Raw genomic sequence first — 26,681 nt, 5'->3', positions numbered from 1 at the left:
CATTAAATAAACATTTATTGAATGTCCACTATGTACCAGTCACTCTGCTGGGTCATTTATGTACTTTTAATTTCTTAATTTTCATAGTACTATGATACAGGTGTCATCATTCCTGTTTTATTTTTTTTTCCCCCCACAGTGGGGAATACAGTTTGGAAAGTTTAAACATTTTGTCCAGGTCATAGACTCAGGAAGCGCAGAGCTGGGATTTGACCCTCTGTTGTCTTTTATTATGCTGAGCACCTTAGATATGAAGTGATCTGTACTATACCACGGATACTGCATGGGGCAGTCTCATAGTTCTAGAGGTGTATGAGGCTGGGTTTCTCCAGATCCCATGTTTTTCTGGGCTGCTAAGTTCAGCTGTGAGCTCTATGCTACATCTCAGGTTTATAAGCCACTCCCAGAGGCTCAGAGTGGGGTTTCTGACAACCAGGACCCAAGGTAGCTGGGCTGGGCTATGAAGAGGCCCAGACCAGAGCAAAGATCATTAACTTGTGAGGACTAATCTCCTAGAAGGATTTGGCTTATAGATGTGAAAGGAACATAGTAACAGTGACTCCAGGATGGATGGACTCAGACGGCAGAAAGCATATAGATCATGGGACAAAGTTGTTTTTTTTTTTTAAAAAAATTTTATTTATTTATTTATTTTTGGGTGTGTTGGGTCTTCGTTTCTATACGTAGGCTTTCTCTAGTTGCGGCGAGCGGGGGCCACTCTTCATCGCGGTGCGTGGGCCTCTCACTGTCGCAGCCTCCCTTGTTGCGGAGCCCAAGCTCCAGACGCGCAGGCTCAGTAGTTGTGGCTCACGGGCCTAGTTGCTCTGCGGCATGTGGGATCTTCCCAGACCAGGGCTCGAACCTGTGTCCCCTGCATTAGCAGGCAGATTCTCAACCACTGTGCTACCAGAGAAGCCCTTTGGGACAAAGTTTTAAAGAAAGGTTTGCTGTTCTGTGTTTTATGTAAATAAAACTTTCATAACAGACCCGGAGAATTTCCTACACATAACAAGAATTTCCTCTAACGTCCCTGATGGCATTTTTGTTTCTGCTTTAATGTCTCCAGGAACAGGGAGCTCATTACCTTTCAGACTCTTGTAATTGTTAGAAAGTTCTAGTCTTCAAATTAGATAAAAAATCTGTCTCCCAGATGTGTTCATGCATTGGGTCCAGATCTGCTCTTCGGTTTACAAAGACTAAATCTGCTTCCTTCCTACTCAGCAAGACTTTGGATATTTGAAGACAACATTTATTTTTTATATCAGCATTCCCCAAAGTGCGCTGAGCAGAGTAGTAAGTTTTCACAGTGTTAATAGGTGTCCTCTATAAAACAAACATATCAAAACAAACAGACAAAAGCCCATAAATAGCACTCTGTGGGCATGCTAGGTTAAATCAGGTCAACCAGATACGTTTCCTGCAAGGCTGCTCAGGACGTTTACTACGCTGATGCAGAGTATGGATTCCAAAGTGGAAATACTGGGCATGCAGTGTTTCCCAAACTTTCAACCTCCCAGATTTTTTAATCTCAAAACCCTTTTTTTCCCCCAGTATACCTTTTACTATTTTCCATATATACTTTTAGAAACTCTGTTTGGAAAATGCTTCCCTACACAAGTCTAGGTTCTTACTCTTTTCTCCAAGCTAAAAAGCCAGGCTCCTTCAACTATTCATTTTCAGACAAAGTGTTGGGTTTCCTCACAGTCTTCCCTCTGGTTCTCTACTAGGGCTGTCAGTTTAAAATACAGGATGCCCAGTTAAACTTGAATTTCAGGTAAACAATGAATAATTTTTTTGGTATGAGCATGTTCTATGCAAAATTTGGGACATACTTATATGAAAAAGAATTTGTTGCTTATCTGAAACTGGATGTCCTGTATTTTTATCAGCTGAATCTGGCAAACCTAGAAGGGCCCCGAATGCCCTTCTTCCCTTGAAAAATGTGGCCCTCAGAGCTGGGCACATTATTTCAGATGTGGACCAAGACAGAGACAATTGATAACTTTGTGAGCCACCATCAACTCCGATTTTCCCAGAGACATTTTTAAAGGGATGATAGAAATATTTTTTGTAGATGATTAGAGGCCGATCTGAGACTGATCCAGATATCTTTCTGGATCTACTGGCAAAATGCAGAAGCCGATTTCCCATCCCTCACTCCTGTTCATAAGTATACTTAAGTTTCTCTGGTGTGAGTATTAGGGAACTCGATCCAAATACCATTTATAATTCCCTTTTCGTGGTCTGTCTTCTCCATTAGACCGTAAGAAACTAAAACAACAGTGACCAACCATGTCTACCTCAGTCATGGCTGTATCCCTGGTAGTTAGTACAGGTTCTGGCATATAGAAGTCTTCAAACATCTTTTGAATGAATGAATGAGCAAATTAGTCACACATTGCTTAGAAAGCTAAGTAAACCAGATAAGCTTACACTCTGAGGAGAAGAGATGGCCAACAGGAGCTTTCCTTGTGGTTGGATTTGTCATCCACTCCAAGCTTTCCCAGATCCATTAAATACAGTTAACCTGTGCTGAAGGCACCTCTATTGGAAGATATGTGTGTAAAACAAGAACACCTAATTGCTCTGACTAAAATAATTTCAACCCAACACAAGCCATTTTCAAGAAATTGAAATACTTCCTGGAGCCTGCAATTTTTATCGAGGTGTGGAACTTGGCCCTTAAAAGAAGGCTGGGCTGTGGCCCAATGTGTGTGGGATTGGGGCAGCAAATCCCACTGGGTCTTCCCACAGGAACATCCTGATCCCAGAGGAATTGGGCAGAGTGAACAAGGACAGCCTCAGTGGAGCCCTAAGTTGCCAGCAGGGCATGTATGGGAAGCTGGACATGTGATTCCATAGCTCTGACTTGGTGAAAGTGCATCTGGTGACTGTCATGAGGAGCCCAGAAGGCTTGGAGCTTCTGCTCTAAGCCATAGTTGATAGAGCTGGGCCCTGCCTACTCTGAGCTTGAGCTCACACAATCTCGGGGCTTGTCAGTATTGAAAGCATCCTGGGGACTGTCCCTGGAGCTGGCAGTCACTTATCTGCTGCTTGGCAGCTGTGGCTGCTGTGCTGGGGAGTGTTAACCGTAAAATTTTAAGTTAAAATGCAGCAGAAAGCAGGAAAATACAGTGAGAAGAGTCCTGGGTCCTAGGAGGGTAGCAGAGTGTGAAAAAACTTCTTTTTTTTCTTCATATTTCATATGAGTATGAAGACCTAAGTTTAAGTCCCAGCCCTGCCATGTCTTAGTGCCATGCCCTTAAGCAGGTTTTGAACCTCAATCTTTTTATCTGTGAAATGTGAACAACCATGTTGACCTCAGAGTTATGAGGATTAGAGAAGATGGCATATAAAAAAGCCCTTTGTAAACTGCTAAGTGCTGGATCAATGTGAGGGATTTGCTACAACAGTAGCCCCATGAGCATAGTGCTGTGGCCTTCAGTCCTTGATGCATCTGGTACTTTGCTGCTGTGACAGCATAAAAGAACCACCCAACTGAAAGAAAAGAAGGATGTTCCTTACACAGCCTGAAGCAAAATAAAAAGAGCTTCAAATTACATTATATAATTCCTTTTAATTATGGAGGAAAACATTTTGCAAGCACATATTTGAAAACATAAAATATCAGTGGGTAGGAGTCTTTAGAATATATACATAAAAAAATCACTTGGGAACATCCTTAAGACCCTAAGATGTAAGGCTCTAGGTGAGCCTTTAATTCTGCATGAATGTTTCTGTTGATCTCCCTGGAGCCTGTCACTGCCTCTGGTCAAGGCCTTTGCTGGTAAACAGGAGCAAAACTACAAGTGTCGTTCTAGTTCATTTGAGGGAAAATAATGCAGGGTATTGTGGCTGATAATTACTTGCTACTACTTCTGCTGTGAGATGGTACACCCACTGGGGGAAAATTTGTATGTGTAGATATGTATGTACATGTGTTTTCTGTGCCAGGGCAGTAAGGGACACCTCGTCAGACATCTTGCCTTGAAAAGGCTTTCTTTCCTGGCTTTCTCTTTTTCTTCCTCCAGTGTCACGTTTCACACAGTGGTTAGTTATGGAGCACATTACTTGGAGTCCCATTGCAATCGCCATAAGGACCCACAGACCTCTGATTGTGGATCCTTATGTTAATATCTTGGTATAGCTGACTCTGTGCAAAAATTACTTCAGGCCTTGAGCTGGGCAGAGGCTCTGCTTATAAAGTTCTGGGGGGGCACAAGGCAATCTTTATGCAACCTGACCTGCCCACCCTCACCTCCTTGCCTGGGCCAAGAATCATGAACGATCCTGTTCTGGAAGAAACCCCACCTTGCCACTGAGTGCTTTGAGCCAAGAGAAGGGGGAGCAGAGCTGGAGGCACAGGCATGAGGCCAAGCCACAAAGCCCAAAGCTCCAAAGTCAGAGGGTTCAGATCTGATACACCATTTGCCTTGTCCCTGCACCGTGGACTGGCTTTGATAGGCCTGATGGTACCTGGCAAGGAAGGTGTTTCCCTGCCTCCTGATGCCCACTGGATTTATATGTACCATGAATATAAACACATAAGAGTATGTTCACAGAGGCAGAGTTTGCAAGTGAATACTTATATGTAAGTGTGCATTTTAGGAAAACATACACAAGTGTACATAGGAACACATATGTGTGCACTTACCTATGTGAGAATGCTTTTGTATGGACAAGCATATCTTCAGAGAGTCTTTCAAAATATACATCTGATCTCTGCTGTAAACATATCAATGGCTTTTACATGCTTTTAGGATAAAGAACCAAAACCTAATGCAGCTTATAAGGCCCTTTATGTGTGGCCCTGCTATGCTCCCTCTCTCTGCACACCTCTACACTGATCTTTGCTTAGTCCTTCTTATGCATGAGGTTTCCTTTCACCACAGGACCTTTATACATGCTTTTCTCCCTGAATGGTAAGTTCTTCCCTTCTCTCCTTTTCTAGAAATTACCTAGTCATCCTTCAGCTCTCAGTTGAAGCCTTACTTCCATGGGGGAACCTTTACAAACCTCTCAGAATTAGTCAGATTCCCTCAAAACACTCTGAATCTCTACATAGAAATTGCCACAGTTAAAAATCTGTCTTCATTAAAAAAGAAACTTATCCCTCCCATTACACAAACTCAATAAGGGCAGAGATAAACTGTTTTTGTTCACTCACTGATCTTCAGCACGTAACAATTCCTGCCACTTAATAAGAACTCAACAGACATGTATTGAATCAGGGGTGTATACATTTACCTAGGAAGAAGGGCCAGTATAGGAACTTGTGTGCCTGTGTGTACTTAGATAGCGGTGGGACCATGATTACGTGACATGGCATATTTTCTCATTTGGAGCACACGAAAGTGTGCTTAGGAATACCCATGTGTATTTATCTAAGGGAGAATGTTTAGGTTGAGTACACCTGTGTCCTGTACGTGTGAACATATTCATATGGGAGTATACACAAAAGAACATAGATGTGTCCGTACATCTAAGTGAAAATGTATGTGTATATACTTGTGTTGATATAGATGTAGGCATCAATGTAAAAGTCTGTGTGTGTTATGTGTGTTTATTTGGGTATGTGCATATATGGAAGTGTATGTATATGTATGAATCATCCTGCAGCTGGGTGGGTCCTCCTTCAGATTTCTAAGTAGGAGGGTTTATGTAAATTAGGCAAATTGATTCAGATAGACTTTAGTACGATTTGACTTAATCATAGCAGAGTGTCCAGGAGGAAGGAGCACTGGACTAAGAGTCCATCCCTGCAGCAGAATCCTTTTTTCTTCCTGTGCTGCTATTTCTTGGTCTACATGCAGAGGGTTCAGGACAATGAGACAATGATGCTGTTGTGGAGGTACAACTGTGTAGATGCCATGTTGTCACAAAACACATTTTAAATCAAGTGCCTAATTGCTCAATGCACTTTATTATCACCTTCATCTTTCATAGTAACTTTTTATCATTTATAAATTATACTCATCTACATTGTTTTATTTGATAACACAGGGAAATTAGGATTCTGTTTATTTGACAGAATGGTTATTTTTGTGAATGTATGCAGATGTACAGGATCAATTTTTACAAGCCTACATTTTGTGTTCTTGAGCAGGAAGAGTGGGCAGGGGAAGACAGTGAGATCCCTAGGTACCCAAATTGCCATCCTAGGAGCACCTGCATCACAGTCCTCTGGGGGAAGTAGTGACAAAATGCAGATTGCTGGCCCCCAACCACAGTCCTGTTAGAATCTCAGGGAAGGGGGTCAGGAATATGTATTTTCTCAGTGCAGATCATTTTTGGCCTCTGTAAGGTTTGGGACCCACTGCAATAACAACATAATGTCAAAAGACTCACTACCTAAACCAACAACACAATTTTATAGAAAGAAATTTCTAAGGCTGCCCACCTCAGGCCCTCGAGATTGACCCTTGCTTGGTTCTCTTAGGTTGAGGAGGCTAGGTGAGCATCTGGATTTATAGAAAGACACTGTGGGAACTAAAACAAGAAAGGAAGTCTGACAGGCTTATTGTTGCAATACATATTGTGAGAACTGTGAATCTCTCTCAAACAAAACAATAAAAACCCAGCAGATTGTCAGGGTTGACTGTAGTATTTAGAGACATATAGTAGAATTTTTATAAAGAGAAACACTAGGCAGTCGCATAGAGACAGAATTGTCTAAAAATGAAGGAATCTCCCCAACAGCAGTTGTGGCTTCTGGGCACAAGGCCTGAGGCTGCAACGCCAATATGGTGTGGTAGAAAAGAAAGCAAGCAGGGATTACCTAGGACTCCAATTCTGCTTTGTCATGGGTGTTGCCGTTATGATTTCAAAAACTGTTTTCCCTTCCTGGAGAAATGAATACATGCAGACACTCCAGTCTTTCCCTCATAGCACTAGAAAAATAATAATAAAACAAGCCACGAGAGATGGTCATCTCCAGGTCCCTGTGTTACCTTGCCACTGACGTTGCCTCTTGGAATCTGGGGTCTCTTAGTACACTAAGGGCGTATGCACTCTCTCAATGCCCCTCCTACCCTGATATTCTCTATTGTGGAGACTCAGATGCAGACACAGACCTGGGCAGAGAAATGGAAAGAGCACCCCATTTCCAGCTGTCAGGAGCTTCCTGACCCTAAAGCAGTGACTTGACTCAGCACAAACCCATGTGCTGTTAGCAGGCGCCTCCCTCTGCCTCCTTCCTGGCCTTGGTGGGGGAAGATCACTCAAACTGTGCCTGAATAATGGTGAAAGAGTGTGCTCCCAACTCTCAGCACAGATTCTAAATGCAGATTCTCCCAACTCTCAGTCTGGTTTCCTAGCTGATACTTAGCCACTGCCTACCTAGAGGGCATAGGCTTGCCCCTTAGCTCCAAGGCTCAGAAATCCATCGGACCTCTCTGAAAAGAGTCCCTGGAGAATAAAATGCACCCATTAAAAATCTCCTCTCATCATTGTCTCCCTCCTTCTTTCTTACCTGATCCCCAACAGGAGGAAATATTGCCTATCTTAATGGTAAAGCACACGGGCTCTGGCTCAGAATACATGGGTTTTACTGCAGTATGGTCTGTAATCTTCAGCAACTTAGTTGATCCCTTCGAGTCTCAGTTTCTTGATTTCTAAGATAGGGACAAACATAATAGTACCTATTTTGTAGGGTTGCTGTGAGTACTAAATGAGATCATGCATGAGAATTGCCAAGTACAAGGCCTAGTTCATGGTAAGTACACTGTGTTTATTAGCCATCATGATCACAGCAAGTGCTCTATGGAATGGAAACCTGCTGTTGCACTTTTCAGATGGTAGGTATTGGTCACTATAAAACTTGATTAGACTTATTTTAACACAAGTCGACAGGCTGGGTCAGAGGCACTTAACAATGCAGAAAGAACCCTGCCCTGGAAGTTTGGTGGTTAGTTTCTCATGCTCTGAAAGCAGATCAGAGCCCGTGAAAGGAGCTTTCAAAGAGACAAGTACAGCATAGAAACATCTTTTTCAACCACCAGTAACAGGAGAGGGAGCATTCTGTTTAATTTACAAAATTTATCTCTGTAACCTTGTTCCTCAAAACGTGGTCCTTGGAAAAAATCCATGGGAACATGCTAAAATGCAGATTCTTAGGCCCCAGCTCAGATTTCCCAATCCAGATGCTCTGGAAATGATGATTCTTTTGTACTCCTAAAGTCTAAAAACTGCTAAATACTCTGCCAGGCTAGTAGCAATTATGATATCTGGATCATATTATATATAAAACATACTCAAGGAGGCATTTGTTAAAGTGTTATCAGTGGGTACAAAATTGTATGAATAATAATCATGTATGAATAATCTAATTCTGTTTTTATTCAAAAAAATATTTCTACCCATAGCCATGCTTAGGACAAAGGCTAAAAGTATATACATCACATTTAACAATGGCTGTCTCTAGGTGGTAATGTTGTATGTGATTTATCTCATTTTGTGCTTTCGTATATTTTTAAGTGTTTTACAATGAGTTCTGTTACCTTTTTTTTTTTTTTTTCCTGTGGTATGCGGGCCTCTCACTGTTGTGGCCTCTCCCGTTGCGGAGCACAGGCTCCGGATGCGCAGGCTCAGCGGCCACGGCTCACGGGCCCAGGCGCTCCGCGGCATGTGGGATCTTCCTGGACCGGGGCATGAACCCGTGTCCCCTGCATCGGCAGGTGGACTCTCAACCACTGTGCCACCAGGGAAGCCCTCTATTACCTTTTGAACAAGGTAAAAATGTGCTTTTAAAATAAGAGCCATCCAGCCAAATGTGCAGCACTGAAGACTTCCTGAAATCTGACAGAGTTTTGGAGAAAGAAGGAAATGCAGGACTTATGTAAACCAAACCATCTCTGCTCAGAGATGATTAAACAGGTCTAGAGAAGGGAAGTGACCTGCCTGAGGTTGCCCAGTGATTAGGGGTAGGCTATACAGTTCCCAAGTCTTCAGGACCTTAGGCCAGAGGGCTTTGAAGTGCTCCCTGTGCTGGCCAGGGACCTGCCTCCCTTCCTTTCCGTCCTGTGAGGGTGATGGAAAGACCACAGGAAGTGCAGTGATTCTGAGTGTGGAGAAGGATGTAATAGACTTTGCAGAGAGGACTTTTCAGCTCTCATTATTTTCTCTCTGGGAGTTAGTAGGTCATTTGCAAAAGGCATGGGAAGAGCAGCTGATGAAAAGGTTTAATAGTTTGGAAAACTGCTTAACCGTATTGCTCTATTTCTGGATTTCCCCCCATGGCCAAGGACTGTTGAGATCCTGATTTTCCCCAGAGGTTTCCTGGTTAGGAATGTAGTGAAACCTCTGAAATCCCAAGGAATTGGGGAGAAGGCCAGCTGGAGTTAGGGAATGGTCTGAATACTTTTTAAGAACATTTAGGTCTGTTGTTTTCAAGGACATAGAATCACAGATTTGGAAGGTTAGTCCAGGCCCTGCTCAGTGTAGGAACCCCTTGTGCTTTATCCCACACAGAGCTTTATTTGGACTTCTCTTGAATGCTTCCAATGAAAGGAGACTCACTACTCTGATAGAGAACCTGTTTCACTCTCAGAAAATTTTTCTTTCCCCTGAGCTGGAATCTATCTTCCTGTAGTGTTCTACTTGCCTTCTGGTATTCATCTAAAACAGGTATGCTCCTTTTTCCCAGATGGTTCTTAAATATTTGAAGGCAGTTATCATGTACCAAATAGTCCTTCACAGCATTCTCTTCTGCAAGCTGACCACCCCCAGTACCTTAAACCGTTATTTATATGACAAATGTCATCAACTCTAATTAGAAACAAACTGTTGTCTCTAATTAGCCTCTTAATTAACAGCTATATAAATTCAGAGCTAAGCAGAGCTTAGAGACCACCTGCACTAGCCTCATTATTCTACAGATGAGCAAACTGAGGTCCACTGAGAAAACAGGAAAACTGCCTTACCCAACTAGAGAGAGAGAGACAGAGAGAGAGGAGAGGCAGAGTTGAGACCTGAAATCTAGTTGCATGAATCCCAGTGCAGGCCTCTTTTCGCCTCACCCGGCTTTGCGTTATTCGTGAGACGCAAGAATTTCTCAAGTTCTTGAAAGTGGCTGGGAAGTTTGTTCTCTTAGGTATTTCAAAAATTCCTCCTTAAAATTATATTTGCACTGTTTGTGAAGTAGGGATTAGCATAGGGCTGAATTTAGTGGAGGTTATACTGTCAATGGAAAGCATCCTTCAAAGTGTATTAACTCTCATTGCTCTCTGCTGTCAGAAGTTCATTTCCATTGCCCTAAATGCTAGCTCAAAATGGCCAGCACATGTATAGGGCCACCTAGGCCTGCCAAATTTTCCATAAGGTCCAGATACCTGCTCAATGTAGGAGACCTTCCCAACTCTGGAACCAGAAAATGAATTTGCCAGGACGTGAAGCAGGCTGTGTTTCTGCTTTACCCTGTGCTTGTTTTAAAGTTTCGTATCCTCTTTTCAGTCTGGACTGATTCGCTGATGAAAAGACAAAGCAAAGACTCAGAGAAGCAAACTAGACACTTCAGTGATTGGTTTCCTTTCCCAGTCCACAGCAAACTCTGCAGTCACATGCTTCCAGGGGAACATTCCTCCCTGCCCCAATCCACAGCAGTCTCCCTCTTCTCTCAACATGGTATTGCATTTCCAGTTTTTACACTTGTTCTGGCATGGATTATAAATTGCCTCATGCTGCTCTCTGGTTTCCATGTGTGCAGGAATCACTGCACCTGGGTTTCAGTCCTAACTCTGCAACTAGCTGGCGGTGTGGCTTTGGAAGGTGACAACCTTTCTGAAACTCAGTTCCCTCATTTGTTAGATGAGGACAGTTTTGCTACCTACCTCATAAGACTGTCAAGGTCACATAATGCCTAAAAGGTGCCTAGCACAGTTCCTAACATTTAGTAAGATTTTAGAAAAGATATCTATGTAGTATTATTAATATTATGCTCCAGAATTCAGAGACAGAAACCTGTATTTTTCTCCTGCTGCACTCAGTAGTTGTAAATACCCCGATTGATCCTGGTCTAGTCTTCTTTTGGCAGTAGATACATCGGAAACATTCTAAGCATCGTGTAATGACAGTTCCTATTTCCCAGCTCCCTTTTCCCCAGATTCCCTCTCTCAATAATGATCTCAGTGGGGAGGCCCACCCTGTCCTGCCACTTTGCACACCTGTCAGCTTGCATCTCAGCATAAGGTTCTCATTTGACAGACTCTGAGAACTTGCTGTCCAGGCAAAGACAACTTTATGATGATGAATCCAACACAAACCTTATGTAAGCAACCTGTCAGCAAACAGAGGGACAGGGAGACACTGACAAATGCCCACCCCCAAAAGAAACAAAGCAGAACAAAAGGAGAGAGAAAGCAAGGGGTTGAGATAGGCCTAAAATGCTCTTGCTTGTCAAAACCCTTAAAACTGGTCAATGTTCTTATATTTAAAGTATTCCCAAATGAACATGAATTAGGCTAAACTGCCTTTTAGCTGAGAGTCTGTGAACTAACATTCATAGCAGAGTTCTAAACTGAAATTACATTAAAATGCATCTCTAACCAAAATAGTATATATACATTGTTTATTAATAATATTTATTGTCCATGGGACTTAACAAATGATGACGGAAAAGTTTCCAACTTTTTTTTCTTTTAAATAAGACTGGGAAATTTCTACCTGGAGTGGCTTGAAATCCCTTCAGGTCATAAAGAGTTAAGGAATCTCCCAATTTCCCTAAATGCTGAGGATATCCTAGTGAACTCTTGCCGAGAAAAAGGAATAATTCTTTCTTTTGTCCCTATCGCAGATTATTTGTTTATTGCCTGCGTTTTGTATTAAGGATGTGAAAGAACTAAAAATATCTGCTGAAATGAATTTGTTAATGTGACAACCCCAGGGAAAAGCTTCCGCAATTGAGGGTGAGGGCAGAATTCAATGACAATGTGGTGGAGAGCATACACCAATTCCTGGTATGACAGCCAGGTTCGCTGGCTTTAGCCCCATCTCTGACATCCTTGGCTTCTTACTTTGGGCAGGTCATCCCCCCTCACAGGCTTTTGGTCTCTTTGGATGTCAAATGCTTTCTATGCTTTCTCTTGCAAGTCTGATATCCCATGAGGCTATGAGGAGTGTGAAGATTAGCTGGAGAAGCTGCCTGCATCTCTGAGTGCAGGGCCCAGAGCAGGAGAAGAATGTGATAATAGGTATGAAAGCCCTTGGAGAAAAAGCAAAGTGCTAAAGGGCACACGCTCTCCAAGGCTCGATGGCACATTCTAGAAACACGGGCAGCTAACTTTCTCTTGAGAGCTCAGGACTCACCCAGAAACACCCCATCACTGAGCTGACAGGAAGCAGAGGAGACTAATGCTTTTCTGGTTGGGGACCATGGCTGGGACAGAGGGAAGAAAGGAGTGGAGTCAGCTTCATGAGCGAGTGAAATGGCAATGAACCCTGCAGGCTGATCCTCTCCAGGCTGCCGTTGCCAAGGAGGATGATCCACTTGGTCAAACCTGGGCCAAGCTGTGGCTCAGACACACAGGCAAAAATAGAAAGGGGGTGGTAGAAGAAATGTGTTTACTTTTGTGATTTTTCCTTTACGTGCCTCTTAACACTATTACAATCTCTCCACAAACAGGCAGTAACGGCTCACAGTCCTCGCCTTCATTGATAAACGCTCCAAAACAATTCATGTCTCACAGGCAGTATGTGGGCAGCTGGAGAATCAGCTTGGCAGGCAGCGTGATGGAGTAGAAAGAGCACTGGCCCGGGGTCTGTCACTAACTGGGTGAACCGTGAGAAATTCCTCTCTGACGCTCTGCACAATGAAGTGGTTACATTAGGCAGAATCTAAAAATCTGTTTAGATTTTTGAAGTTTCTAACTGTAGTTCTCAGCCAGGGGTAATTTCATTCCTCAAGGGAAGGGTACTTGGCAATGACTGGAGACATTTTTGGTTGTCACAACTCAGGGGATGCACTGGCATCTAGTGGGTAGAGACCAGGGATGCTGCTGAACATCTGACAATGTGTAGGACAGCCCTTCACAATGGAGAATTATCTGGTTAAAAATGTTAATAGTGCGAGGTTGAGAAATTTCGATTTGTACAGAAGTGACTAGAGTCACAGGGAGAGGGGAAAAAAGGGACAGCAGTTCAGAGGAGGAGGGGTCAAACCCTGTTTCTAGGTCATGAGGTATTCACCAGTTAAGTGTTTCCCAGCTTTTCTCCCTATAACCCACGACCTTTTCATTTCCCTTGGAATTACCGGGCTATGTTTGAGTAGCTTTTTCACAAGAACTTTCTTATCCTTAAAATGCCAAGCCCTGATGCAGTACAAAGATCTCTACTGTAAGACACGGCAAAGATAAAAATATAAGCAGCTACAAAACAAGTAGAACTGGAAGGTGGGCGGTGGGGGCACATGAAGGGACACAACAGATGCCCTTAACTCTGTTTCCATGAGTCAGTGTTTCTGATGTTACAACACAAGAATAATACCCGTAGGAAGAGCAAGATGAGCTGTGCTTAGGGCGGGCAGAACTGATGTGGGGGCACCAGTGTCAGGAGAGATACAGGTTTACAACAGCAGATTCAAAGGCAAATGAACAGGTTAAGCAATCAGTGCGTGTCATTCCACATTAAGTCACTGGGAAGTTATTGCAAATAGTTACCTGCGGTTTTCAGTGGGGGAGGCAGCCACACTCCAGTCAAGGGGTTTTGGAGAAACAGGTGCAATTAAGTCATGGTCAAACAATTTATTTACTGTAAACTTTAGACTTTGCTCAGGAAAACAACCAAAGCTGCCCCTCAAATCCCTGCCTACAACACCCCGTTTGAGCAAATAAGAGGGGCGGGGAGAGTCCATGTTCACAGCAAAAGGTCCGAGAGACTCGAGTTTGTCCAGTCCAAGGGTGCAGGAAGGAAAGTCTCCTTCAGATACAAATTACCAGCAGCAATATATTACCCCTAATACTTGATCAATGAGGTAGATATGCGGGAAAAGTCATTAAAACATAGCAGCCCCAGGTCCTCTGAGACTGAAGCCCTTCAGACATAAACTTACGAGTTCCATGCAAAGAGGAACTGAACTGTACAAGAAACAGTCACTCAAATACGTTTTCTCTTTTTTACAACTTAAAAAAATAAAAAGGCAGAAGGATATCCTTCCTCCTGCACATCTCTATACAAGTTTATTCTAAATTTATTACACTCAAGTTAAATAGTCTGTTTAGTGTTTTGTTGGGTGGGGGGAGAAGGGGTCTTAAAAAGTAGAAAAAGCGCATTACAGCAGTGAGTCATTTGTACTACAGTTCCTCCCTTGCGAATCAGTGTTATCATTGGGCACAGTACCTTGCCGGTTCACAAAGTCTTCCGTGCCTGGGAGATCCTCACACAGCAGTTCATTGTCTTTCTCCTCCCCCAGGTGATATCCACTCTGTTCCCCTGGGTAGTCAGTTCTGCCATTGCTGTTGCTGGAGTAGCCATCCCCAGAGGCCTTCAAGGAAGACTTGCGCTGGCACAGGAGCTCCTGGAAGGCAATCCTGAAATCTGGGCTCCGGCAGTAGATAAGGGGATTGAAAGCAGAGTTGACATAGCCCACCCAGTTTAGAAGGATGTAAACTTCCTTAGGGATGAGGTTATCCTGGATCACGTGCACAATGTTGACAATGAAGAAGGGCAGCCAGCACAGGGTGAAAGTGCCCATGATAATGCCTAAAGTCTTAAGGGCTTTGTGTTCCTTCAAGCAGAACTTGGAGGCCCTGCGTTGTCCGGGCCCGCTCCGCCCATCCTGCTCCATTTGGCTGATGTTCTGGGTATGGAAGCGGCCCTCAGATTTGTCGATCTTCTGGAGCTGCCTTTTGGCTACCTGGAAGACCTTGGAGTAGACGAAGACCATGACCACCAGGGGCAAGTAGAAGGACACAATGGAGGAGGCAATGGCATAGGCTTGGTTCGTGAAGAAGTCACAGCAGGTCTCCTTGGCATAGCAGTTGATGGCTTCCTGGTGGGTGGCCCGGTACCAGTGCATCTGAATGGGCAAGAAGGAGGTAAGGCCGGACACGACCCACACCATCAAAACGACCACCCGCGCCTTATTCTTGGTCAGCAGGCACTGATACTTGAAGGGTGATGTGATGGCAAGGTAGCGATCCACAGCGATCACGCACAGGGTCTCAATGCTGGCTGTGACGCACAACACGTCAATGGAAGTCCAAAACTCACACCAGAAGTTGCCAAAAGCCCACATTTTCATGAGGATGTGGCAGGCCCCAAAGGGCACCACCGCCAGGCCCATGAGCAGGTCAGCACAGGCCAGGGAGGTGATGAAGTAGTTGGTGACCGTCTGCAGACGCTCGAACTTGGCGATGGCTGTGATGACCAGCACGTTTCCAAACACGATGGCCAGGACGATAAGCGACATGACGATGCCCATGCCTACCACCCACGCCTCGTCCCGTTCCTGTGTGACGTCTTGGTCCGGTGCGTGGCTTCCGTTGGGCGCCAGCAAAAAGACGCTGCGGTTCCCGGGCTGCCCCATGGCGCGCAAGCTGGCAGGTGAGCGCACGGGCGGCCAGCGCACCAGCCGCCCCTCAGCGAGCGGACCTCCGGCGGGGCGCTGCGGGCAGCAAGCGGGCACCTGGAAGCCTCATTCAGCGGCCGTGGGGTGGATGTGGTGGGGGCGCGTGGTGTTCTCAGCTCCGGGGGGTGCTCTGGGCTCGCGGTGCCAGTCAGTCCCAGCCTGCGCTCTGGAGAAACAGCCTCGGAGTGCGCGGGGCCCGTTATGGGCACAAGGCTTTAGGGGAACTGCCCTCCCCGTGACGTGCTGGAACTTTTGACCAATAGCGTGTGCGGGAAGCCCCGAAGGGGCGAGGCCCTCCGCCCCTTCCCTCCTCTCTCCCGCCCCCTCCTGGGGGTGGCCCGGGCGGGGCACACCCCCGCCCCCCACGGCCCCGCCGCTCTCGGCGGGCGGGCGAGCCGGCCACCGCTCCCTCCCGGCTCCCTTGGCTGGCGCCGAGGGCTGAAGCTGGGGCTGGCGTGCTTACCAGCCAACCCAGGAGGTGCTGGTTCTTCCGTGGCTGCTACCTGTCTGCGCGGGGCGCCTGTGCGGCCTGAGATCTCGGAGCAGAGGGCGGTAGGCAGGCCTTCCTTCCCGTTCGGAGATGGATGAGAGCGCCCACCGAGACACGCACCGGACAGGCAGTGTACCCCGACAGTCATGCACAGACTTACACGGAACTAGAGCCACAGACATTCATACACCCGTCCAGCGCACCGACAAGTGCGCGCGCAGGCACAGAAGCGGACCGGCACAAAGTCACCCCTGTCCCAACACAGAGACACGGCCGGGGGCAAACCAGGAGCACCCAGAAGCACAAAGACATGGGCACACACACAAAAAGAAGTATGTAAACAACATGCAGACACCCACTTGGAGGCAAGCAGTGCTCCACAGCTAAGGACTTCCCATCCAGGTACTCCAAACTCCTCAACCCTGCATCCCGGACATCCACTCCCTCTTCCCCAACACGGGAGCACGCGGCATATTCCCTTTCAAACATTTGGCAAGACCACAGGAGGTGACTTCAACAGCAGCCGATTTCCTCAGCACGCTTGCCGTCAAGTACTTTTGGTGCCCTCCTTGGGAATTTGCAGGCATTGAGACATAATTTTACACTTGGGATTTCATTCGGAGCTGGGGTATACACGTATGTGCATGGGGACGGAAAGTTGTATGCTTTAATTTTTAATTCTAGGGAGTGTGGCATCACTCCATTATCTGTTAAAATGAAAATGCGTTGAAAATGAGATTATTTTCCTTTCAAGTTCAACTTCCTCAGTAATCCCTTTGCAACTAGAAAAATCATCTGCTGGGTAGTTGGTTGATCTGTTGGGCTGAGCCATATGAAATTGTCACTGTTCTGTTGTGTCTGACTTTAAAAAAATGGCAATTTCATATGGCTCAGATTATTAAGAACGTGTTAACATTAAGAATGTTTTGAAACCACAGAAAGCAAAAGATAATTTCTCTTAAAAAAAGAGTCAGACCAAATCTTCAAACTAGGGTCTTTGCCATGAAATACTATCCTTCGCATCTGGCATATGCCTTTACTGTTAAAAGGAAAATATTTTTCAGGATTTGATTTCACATGTATCAGTTGTGCTTTTGAAAAATGGAAAGTATTTCACGCAGTGTAACCAAACATTTTCTAGATTACGTAATATCATAACTATGGCTAACATTTATGGAACATTCTGCTATCCGCTTTTCATGCATTATTCCATCTAATCCTTCCCACAGTCCCATGGTGTGTGTTGTTGGGGGGGTGGGAGGGTGTAACTATTTTTAGCTTAACTCACAAATGGGTCTCAAAGAAGAAAATAGTTTGCCCATGGGCACAGGGCCAGGCAGTGCCAGAAGCAGGAGTTGAACCCAGTTCTGTTTGACTCTAAAATCCATCTTTTAATTCTTTCAATGTACTGTATCACCGCATGCAGAAAGGAATGGAGGATGGGGAAGAAGGATCACAACTGGAATTGGAATATCAGCTTCCAAATCCCCATCTTAGAAGTTTCTAGCTCACATTCCTTAGACAAATTAAAAATGTGGACTCTAATTTCCTCCATGTCTAAATGGGGAATAAAGTCACTTCTATTGATCTGAGTGAGAATCCAATGATATAATGACAAACATAATAGTGTTTTGCATGTATAAATGCCACACAAATATAGGTTATAAATAAAATTTATATAAATTAGTAGTCTAGAATATGTTGTTAGTGTTCTCTAATAGAACACTAAGATACTTTAGGACCAAAGTAACTTGGGCATTTACACTAGAAGTATAACTCAGAAACAAAATTTAACCTACATGCCCTTTTTAACTTCCTTCGCTAGCAGAAATTGTTTTTGCATGAAAGATGCCTTAAAAAGCAAGTAGTTTCCATAAAAACCACGTGTATTAATTAAGAATGTATTATGTTCACATAGTTTGCAAAATATACCCATCCCATATTTGTGTTTTCCAAAATTGGCTCTGGTGTGATGCATTTTAGGAAGAGGCAGTGTGCATTATGCAATATTTCTTTAAATATATATCTACCCCAAACTGTGGAACTGAGCCATTTAAAGCCTCCTTCCTCTTTGTGAAGCTATGGAATAAATAAGCATATTGTTTAAACTTCTCATAACAAAAAAGGAACAAAGAAAGCCCTTTTAGGACAAACACTAATTGATCATTTAGATATACACATAAGTCACTTAAAAATTTAACTTTGATTATTTTGGTAAGCACCTTTAAAAAAACCCACAGACATTAAATCTAGAAGGGAGGTCTGCTCATGTCAACAAAGTTCCGGACCATTGTCTCATCAGCCTTGCCAAACGGACAATACCTCTCCCTCAGTCTCTTCCCCTTTCTTTTTCCTGCATCACCGCGGCTGGTAGGAATTTCAAAATGTCTTCACGCCAAGAGTCTTTTTCCTGACCTCCCTTTTAGAATTATAGGATTAAAGAGAGTTAGAATGGGAAAGAGTTTAGTAGATCATTTACTTTATTCCCCCCAGTCCTCCATTTTGCAAATGAGGAAAATGTCCAGTCAAAGGTGGCAGGGAAGATTGGGAGTCCAGGTCTGTTCCTGGCCTCACACGTTTTCACTGCCCAACATTGTGGTGTCATTTCCCAGTGGAAGAATGTGACCAGCACTGCTTATTGAGCTTGTGGTCTTAGAGAGCTCATGCTTTAGTTGAACTGGAAAGTTCTTAGTAGATTAAATGCACTTTTATCTGATATAAGAAAAAGCAGGCTCTTTTATGGTGATTGATAGTGTCTAATTACATGTATTTTGTCAATACCTTAAGACACTGATTTGTCATTTCCTGCCTGCCAAACAGGAAAAAAAACCCCACATTTTGATTTACCAAACAAATGTTTGAATAGGAGTAAGGCTGTGTGAGCCAGGGAACGCTCTCGCATGAATATCTGGACGCTTTAGGAAAATCTTATCCTGGTCTTGGCTTGGACAAGATTCCTTCCATCTTTTAAAACATTTTTTTGTTGCTGTTGAGGTGTAATTGACAAATAACATTGTATCGGTTTCAAGTGTACAACGTAATGATTCAGTATTTGTATTCACTGAGAAGTGATCACCTCAATAAGTCTAGTTAACATCTGTCACCATGCATCATAGTTAACTTTTAGGATTTATTTTCTTGGCAACTTTCAGGTATGCGCTACAATATTATTGACTACAGTCACCGTGCTGTACATTACATCCCCGTGACTTATTTATTTTATAATTGGAAGTTTGTACCTCTTGACCCTCTTCATCTGTTTCACCCTCTCCCCATCACCACTCCCCTCTGGCAAATACCATTTTGTTCTCTGTATCTATGATTTTTGTTGTGTTTTCTTTTGTTTGTTCATTTGTATTGTTTTGTAGATTTCACATGTAAGTGAAATCATACGGCATTTGTTCTTTCTTTGTCTGACTCATTTCACTTAGCATAATTCCCTTAAGTTTCATCCATGTTGTTGCCAATGGCAAGATTTCATTCTTTTTTTATGGTAGAGTGGTAGTCCATTTATGTGTGTGTGTGTATATATATATATAGATAGATAGATAGATTCTATCATATATCATATCATTTCATATCTCCCTTATCCACTTATCTATCAGTGTACACTTAGGTTGCTTTCTTATCTTGGCTATAGTAAATAATGCTGCAGTGAACATGGGGGTGCATATATCTTTTTGAATTAGTGTTTTTGTTTTCTTCAGATAGATACCCAGAAGTGGAATAGCTGGATCATACAGTAGTTCTATTTTTAATGTTTTGAGCAACTGAACCCCCATACTGTTTTCCATAGTGCACATTTCCTCCAGCAGTGCACAAGGGGTTCCCTTTTCTCCACATCCTTACCAAAACTTGTTATCTCTTATCCTTTTGATAATAGCTGTTCTAACAGATGTAAGGTGATACCCCATTGTGGTTTTGATTTGCATTTCCCTGATGACTAGTGATGTTGAGCATCTTTTCATGTGTCTGTTGGCCACCTGCATGCCTTCTTTGGAAAAATATCTACTCAGATTCTCTGCATATTTTTTTAATTGAATTATTTGTTTACTATTGGGTTTTATGAGTTCTTTATATATGTTGGTTAGTAACCACTTATCAGATATATGATTTGAAAATATTTTCTCCCATTCAGTAGGTTGTCTTTTCATTTTGTTGATTGTTTCCTTTGCTGTGCAGAAGATTTTTAGTTTGATGTAGTCCCACTTGTTTGTTTTTTATTTTGTTGCCTCTGCTTTGGATTCAGATCCAAAAATTTTTTGCCAAGATCAGTGTCAAGTAGCCTACCACCTATGTCTTCTTCTAGGAGGTTTATACAAAGTGGATACAGAGGGCATGTACCTCAACCTAATCAAGGCCATATATGACAGGCTCACAGCAAACATCATACTCCATGGTGAAAAGCTGAAAGTTTTTCCTCTAAGATTAGGAACAGGACGACAAGGATGTTCACTCTCCCCACTTTTATTCAACATAGTATTGGAAGTCTTTGCCAGAGCAATTAGGCAAGAAAAAGAAATAAAAGGTATCCAAATCAGAAATGAAGAAGTAAAGCTGTTACTATTTGTGGATGACATTGATTTTATATAGAAAACCTTAAAGATGCCACCCCAAAACTGTTAGAATAATTGAATTCAGTAAAGTGGCAGGGTATAAAATAATATACAAAAATCGATTGTGGGACTTCCTTGGTGGCGCAGTGGATAAGACTCTGTGCTCCCAATGGCCCAGGTTTGATCCCTGGTCCAGGAACTGGATTCCACAGTTAGATGCTGCAACTAAGAGTTTGCATGCCACAACTAAGGAGCATGTATGCCGCAATTAAGACCCAGTGCAACCAAACAAATAAATAAATAAATATTAAATAAAATCGAGGGCTTCCCTGGTGGCGCAGTGGTTGAGAGTCTGCCTGCCAATGCAGGGGACATGGGTTTGTGCCCCGGTCTGGGAAGATCCCACATGCCGCGGAGTGGCTGGGCCCGTGAGCCGTGGCCGCTGAACCTGCGCGTCCGGAGCCTGTGCTCTGCAATGGGAGAGGCCACACAGTGAGAGGCCCACGTACCACAAAAAAAAAAAAAAAAAATCGATTGCATTTCTATATACTTAACAGCAAACTATCAGAAAGCGAAATTAAGAAAACAATCCCATTTACAACTGTCAAAAAGAATAAGATACCTAGGAATAAATTTAACCAAGGAGGTGAAAGATCTGTACACTGAAAATGATGTCATTGATGAAAGAAATTCAAGAAGACACAAAGAGAATAATATTCTGTGCTCATGGAGTGGAAGAATTCATATTGTTAAAATATCCATATTACCCAAAGCAATCTACAGATTCAGTGCAATCCTTATCAAAATTGCAATGGCATTTTTCACAGAAATAGAAAAAGCAATCCTAAAAATTGGAACCACAAAGGCCCCAAATAGCCAAAGTAGTCTTGAGAAAGAAGAATAGATCTGGAGTCATCAAGCTCCCTGATTTCAAGTTATATTACAAAGCTATTGTAATCAAAGTAGACACAAAGATTAATGGGACAGGATAGAGGACTGAGAAATAAACCTGTACATATATGGTTAATTAAGTTACAACAAAGGAGGCAAGAGTATACAGTGGGGGAAAGAACAGCTTTTTCAATGAATATTGTTGGGAAAATTGGACAGCCACATGCAAAAGAATGAAACTGGACCACCGTCGTAACACCATACGCAAGAATTAACTCAAAATGGAGTAAAGACTTGAATGTTTCCTAGAAGAAAACATAGGCGGTAAGCTACTTGACATCAACCATGAAGAGTCCTTCCATCTTTACAATCCTCTAAGCAGAGAAGCATCTATAGATTTTTTTCTAAATGATGGTCTCAAATGTTTGTCTTCAGTATTATCTCTGTACAGTATCATCTCATTAAGCTTACATTAAATGAGACTAAATGCATGCAAAGCTTAGCATGCTGCCTTGGAAAAGAGATAGCCATTACTGAAATCTTATTTTTGAATCAAAATGTATATATACAATACATGTCTTAATCAGATCATGTTGTGAAAAGACACTTTGAACATAATGAGTAATTCATTTTTAATTTGAATTTCTGTGAAAATGAATTTAAAAAGGGATAAAACTTGGTTCCTTAGAAAGAAGAATGATCCTAAAAATGACCATCATCACTGAGTTATATAGCTGGATGGGATGTTAGTGGTTTTTGAATGAAGCATCTCACAGCCTAGTCAGCTCCTTCCACAGTGCAACCACCAAAACTCTTTGACAGCCATCTCTAATGAAAGCAAGCTCACCAGTTCCTTTCATCAGTGTGTATTTCTCCAACTATCCAGATATTGAACTGAAATCCATCTTCTGATAGCTTCTACCCGTGGATCTTAAGTCAGCCCCCTTGAGGCCACTCAAACAAGTCTCCTCTCTCTTCCCCAAGATTGTCCTTGAGATTTTGGTAGAATCCCTTAAGAGTTCTCCTGAGCCTTCGACTCTTCAGGTTAAATATTTCTGTTCCCTTGGGTCTAGAGTCTTCTTTACCATCATGGCAGGTCTCTTACTAGTCATACTTGGGTTTGTCAATGTGTAAACTTAACATCAGTACCTAGAATGATCCAAGAACAAGTCATCAAACAATCAGTTTACAATTACCTTGGCAACCATAAAGTAAGCAAGAGCAACCAGCAAAGTTTTCAGAGCAATACCAGATGAATTTAATTTCCTGCTATGCTAGCATTTTATGAGAGACATGCTAATAAATTCTCTGTGTCTCAGGGGGACTGAACAAAGAAAGATGGCATTAAATTAAAGCAGGAGGAACTTCAGATGGTCATATGAAGGACTCTTTGGCCTGAGGACAATTAATCTTCAAAAGGGGCTAAACTCTAGCAGCTTTCCGTGGTTGGGGTTTTGCAAGAGGATTAAACCCTACAGAAAAATATTTGAGTGGTCATTCTTCCCAATTCTCCCAAGGATGGTACAAAACTATTACCCTACTAAGAACATATAATAAAATAGATGCCTTAGGGAATAGGGCTTAATTTCTCTTACTGAATCTGAGTAGAACTGCTTGGAGTCTCCTTTAGCTGTGGGAATGAACAGTGTGTGATGGTAAATACAAGTCATCATCAATCTGATGCAGAGGAGAGAGCATGAATTGGGGATAAGGAGACCTAGGTTCTGGTCCCAGAACAGCTATAATGTTATCCATAACCTTAAAGAAGTCACCTTCTTTCTTAGAGTCTCAGTCTTCGTCCATAGTTGGCATCTAAGAGCCTTCCTTTTCTAAACTGAGCAAGCCTGTAGTGGGAAGGAAGCACATTGAGGGCCATTGAGGAGCTGAGTTCCTGCTCTGAAGAGCTACTGAAGAGTTGGCAAGCAAAAACTGTCAGTATCCCACAGAACAACTTGGTTATGTTTGGTTTCTTTTTGGCATACTTCACCATTGTGATTCCTGCTATTCTGAGTAGCAGGTGTACTATTATTTACTGAATACTTCTTTTTGACACTGACTTCTAAAACTCAAATACATTTATTTATCTATTTATATTTTTAAAATCAATTTTTTTTTGTTTTTTAAATTTTATTTATTTATTTTTGGTTGCATTGGGTCTTCGTTGCTGTGCACAGACTTTCTCTAGTTGCAGCGAGCGGGGGCTACTCTTCATTGCGGTGCATGGGCTTCTCGTGGTGCCTTCTCGTTGTGGAACATGGGCTCTAGGCATGTGGGCTTCAATAGTTGTAGCACGCGGGCTCAGTAGTTGTGGCTCACGGGCTCTAGAGCGCAGGCTCAGTAGTCATGGTGCAAGGGCTTAGTTGCTCCACGGCATGTGGGATATTCCCTGACCAGGGCTTGAACCCGTGTCCCCTGCATTGGCAGGCAGATTCTTAACCATTGTGCCACCAGGGAAGCCCTCAAATGCATTTATTTTTAAAGAAAATTTTGTATTACTGCCATTACCGCAGGAGAAGGTAACCATGAAAACGAAACAATGTTAATAAATTCTAGCTAGATTTTGTTGCCTGCCAAAGTTCTAAGCCTGGGGCCTGCTCTCATTTTATTGAAAAGGAAGATTAGGAAGTGCCAGGAAGATATTAACGGTATTCTAGTAATAAATGGGACTTTCTCCATTTATTTTAAAAGATCGAAATAAAATTGAAAAGCATAAAAATAACTTCAAAGTAGTACACTGTTATTCAATGTAGTGTTACTGAAGTGTTTAAAATAATCTCTTATTACATCTAAAGGTATCTCAGCCCCAGGCTCGGGCTAATGGAACACACTGCTGTGAAGGAAAGAGCCTTGGCTTTGGAGCCAAATGGATCTGGGTTCCAACCCTGATAATGCCCTTAACCAACTGAGCGCTGCAGGTAATATACTTGAGACCTCTGGGCCTCAGAATGTTTGTTTGTAAAATGAGGATAAAATCTCTTGGATGACTGTTAAGGAAATAGAAAGAATGTATAAAAAACTGGGTTTGGAAAGGGAGGGAGAAAAACCAAGAGATGAGGCAACAGAAGAAATCAGTCTAAGTTGGATTGGCTGGGGGTTGAGGAGATGAGTCAAAGGAGTGGGGGCCGTTGCCCAGCAGGTGTGAGGAGAGCAGTGGCCTAAGTGTCTGAAGCACAGGAAGGAGTGGTGAATTCCGATATAGCCACATCAAGTTGGAGGTTTTGGTTGGACATCAAAATGGAAGTTAAAATATCATAATGTTTAGAAGATAAACACATTTGGGGTGATGTGTCTGTTGGTGGTTGCCATTACAGTGGAAGCATTCCCTGAATAGCAGTACTCTCAGAGGACACTTTTGATGGTTAAATGAAATAATGCATTTAAGTTACTTAACACAGTGTTTCCAAAAGAAAGTGTTTATCGTTGTCATCATCACCACTGTCATCATTATCGTCATCTTAGACTTTCTAGCACGGCTTCAATTTCACAACACTATATTTGTTTCTCTGAGGGCAGTCCTTTAAGTGAATTAATAAATTTATCCAACATGGAAAAAAATTCCTTTGTATATATCAAACTACTAACAGTGATAACCTTTGGGGTGGATTGTTGGAAGAAGTCTTAGGTTGGATTTTCTAGCAGCAGCTGCTGAGATGAGGGTTTGTGAGCCAGTAATTGTTGAAGGAACAGCTCCCAAGAAAAACCCGTCAGAGAGTGGGAGAAGCAAAGCCAGTGGTGGTTTCAGACAAAAACCCGGGCATGACCTGATTGATCCTTTGAATGGGTGTTCTAGAGTGTCTCTGGAGCCAACTGCTTGGTTTGAAGCCCTGCTTCCTCCAGTTCTTAGCCGTCAAACCCTGAGTAAGTTACTTAATTTCCCTGTGTCTTGACTTCCTCATCTGTAAATTGGGGCTATTGATAATAATATCTCACAACCTCTTGGGGGTGTTCAGAGGAACAAATGAGTTAATATCTGCAAAATGGTTAGAACTGGCCTGACACATAGTAAATGCTGAATTAATTACTGATATTAAACCTAGAGAAGCCATGGAAAGGTCTGCTGGCCATGGAACTGAGGAAACCTCTCACGGGGAAGAGATTGTACATGCAGCCTCTTGGGCTGAAGAGCCCCTAAGTGCTAACTGCCTAGTGCTGGAGCCCAAGAAAAGGAACTGCAGTTGCGGGCCCTGTAGGAAAGTAGGGATGAAACAATTGTAGGGATCAAGAAGTGTCTGCTTGAAGAAAAGAAGCAGAACTGACAGGGAAACAATGGGAGAAGGTAAAGCCAACTGTGACTGGGGAAGATGGGCAAAGGAGGAGAAATGCCTTCCAGGTGCTTGAAAGGGAGCAGGGCTGGCCTCCTTCCAAAGTGGTGCCTTTTGCTGATGCCACAGAGGGAAAGATCTCACTGGCTCAAGGTGAGAAGGTACAGATGCCCCGCTGAGTCTAATCACTGCGGGGTGGTGAAACATGTGCTGGCCTGGAGGAGGAGAGTCCATCCTGGCCCTCACCCCTGTTGTGCAACTGCCCCTCACTGGGCCTCAGTTTCCTCAACTGTAAAATGGGAAAGTTGAATCACATGATCCCTTCATAGTTCGTTGGTGGTTGTTACGGGGTCTGAAAGACAACAGGCATAGGTTTTATTTATTATGTGCATATTCTACATACCAGGAGCTATGTGTAGCACCTTACCTGCAGTCTCTCATCTTTTATCTCATCTCATACAGCACTACAAGGTGGCACAGTTATTCCCATTTCACAGATGAGAAAACTGAGGTTTAAAGAAATTAAGCAGCCTGCCGCAGGTTACACCATAGGTAAAAGGAAGAGGAGAAGGGCTTTAGACCCAGCTCTGTCGGATCAAAAGCCTGCCTCTGAACCACTTAGTCAGGATTCAGACTCAATGAAAGTACTGCGTGTTAAGGCTGCTGAGGTGGAAGCGCCCCAGTTGTCAGGGTCTTGGAGCTAGGTTTCACCACACTGCTGGAGACTGGAGTAGTGGCAGCACTGTCCAGTTACCAGTGGGGAGAGAGGTTGGAATTCGTTGGCCATGAGCCTCTGGGCTTCATCCAGCCTCCTTCCTCTACTCATAGTAGCTCCCTATTCCACCTCCTTTCCTTCTCCCCTCATCTCCTGCATGGTCCCCATCCCCAGCGCACATGCGCGCACACACACACACACACACACA

At 43.3% G+C, this 26,681-nt stretch overlaps 2 protein-coding genes across 4 annotated transcripts in view; one reads left to right on the top strand and one right to left on the bottom strand.

Moving 5' to 3' along the window:
- Window positions 1-13,718: 13,718 nt before the first annotated feature.
- On the bottom strand, window positions 13,719-16,573 carry ADRB2 (adrenoceptor beta 2). The gene is made up of 2 exons (XM_004319471.4): window positions 16,023-16,573; window positions 13,719-15,725 (listed from the first exon to the last, which is right to left on the bottom strand). Exon 2 carries the CDS (start codon window positions 15,515-15,517, stop codon window positions 14,261-14,263), a length of 1,257 nt encoding a protein of 418 aa, XP_004319519.1. The 5' UTR covers window positions 15,518-15,725; window positions 16,023-16,573; the 3' UTR covers window positions 13,719-14,260.
- Window positions 16,574-23,064: 6,491 nt separating this feature from the next.
- HTR4 (5-hydroxytryptamine receptor 4) overlaps window positions 23,065-26,681 on the top strand; it is a 318,838-nt gene continuing 315,221 nt past the window's right edge. Inside the window, exon 1 of one of the 3 annotated variants that reach the window (XM_073802676.1) lies at window positions 23,065-24,411. The gene's annotated coding sequence lies outside the window, so the exon portion shown is untranslated. The remainder of the gene's footprint in view (window positions 24,412-26,681) is intronic. The other 2 variants (XM_073802673.1, XM_073802674.1) reach the window with 2 other exon arrangements.

The sequence above is a fragment of the Tursiops truncatus genome, chromosome 3 (assembly GCF_011762595.2).
Source record: "Tursiops truncatus isolate mTurTru1 chromosome 3, mTurTru1.mat.Y, whole genome shotgun sequence".
NCBI lineage: Eukaryota > Metazoa > Chordata > Mammalia > Artiodactyla > Delphinidae > Tursiops > Tursiops truncatus.
Note: the sequence above shows the minus strand (reverse complement) of the source record. Positions and strands in the feature narration are given on the sequence as shown.

Coding starts and splice junctions, on each gene's coding strand:
- ADRB2 (XM_004319471.4), bottom strand. CDS start 15,517: ATGGGGCAGCCCGGGAACCGCAGCGTCTTTTTGCTGGCGCCCAACGGA.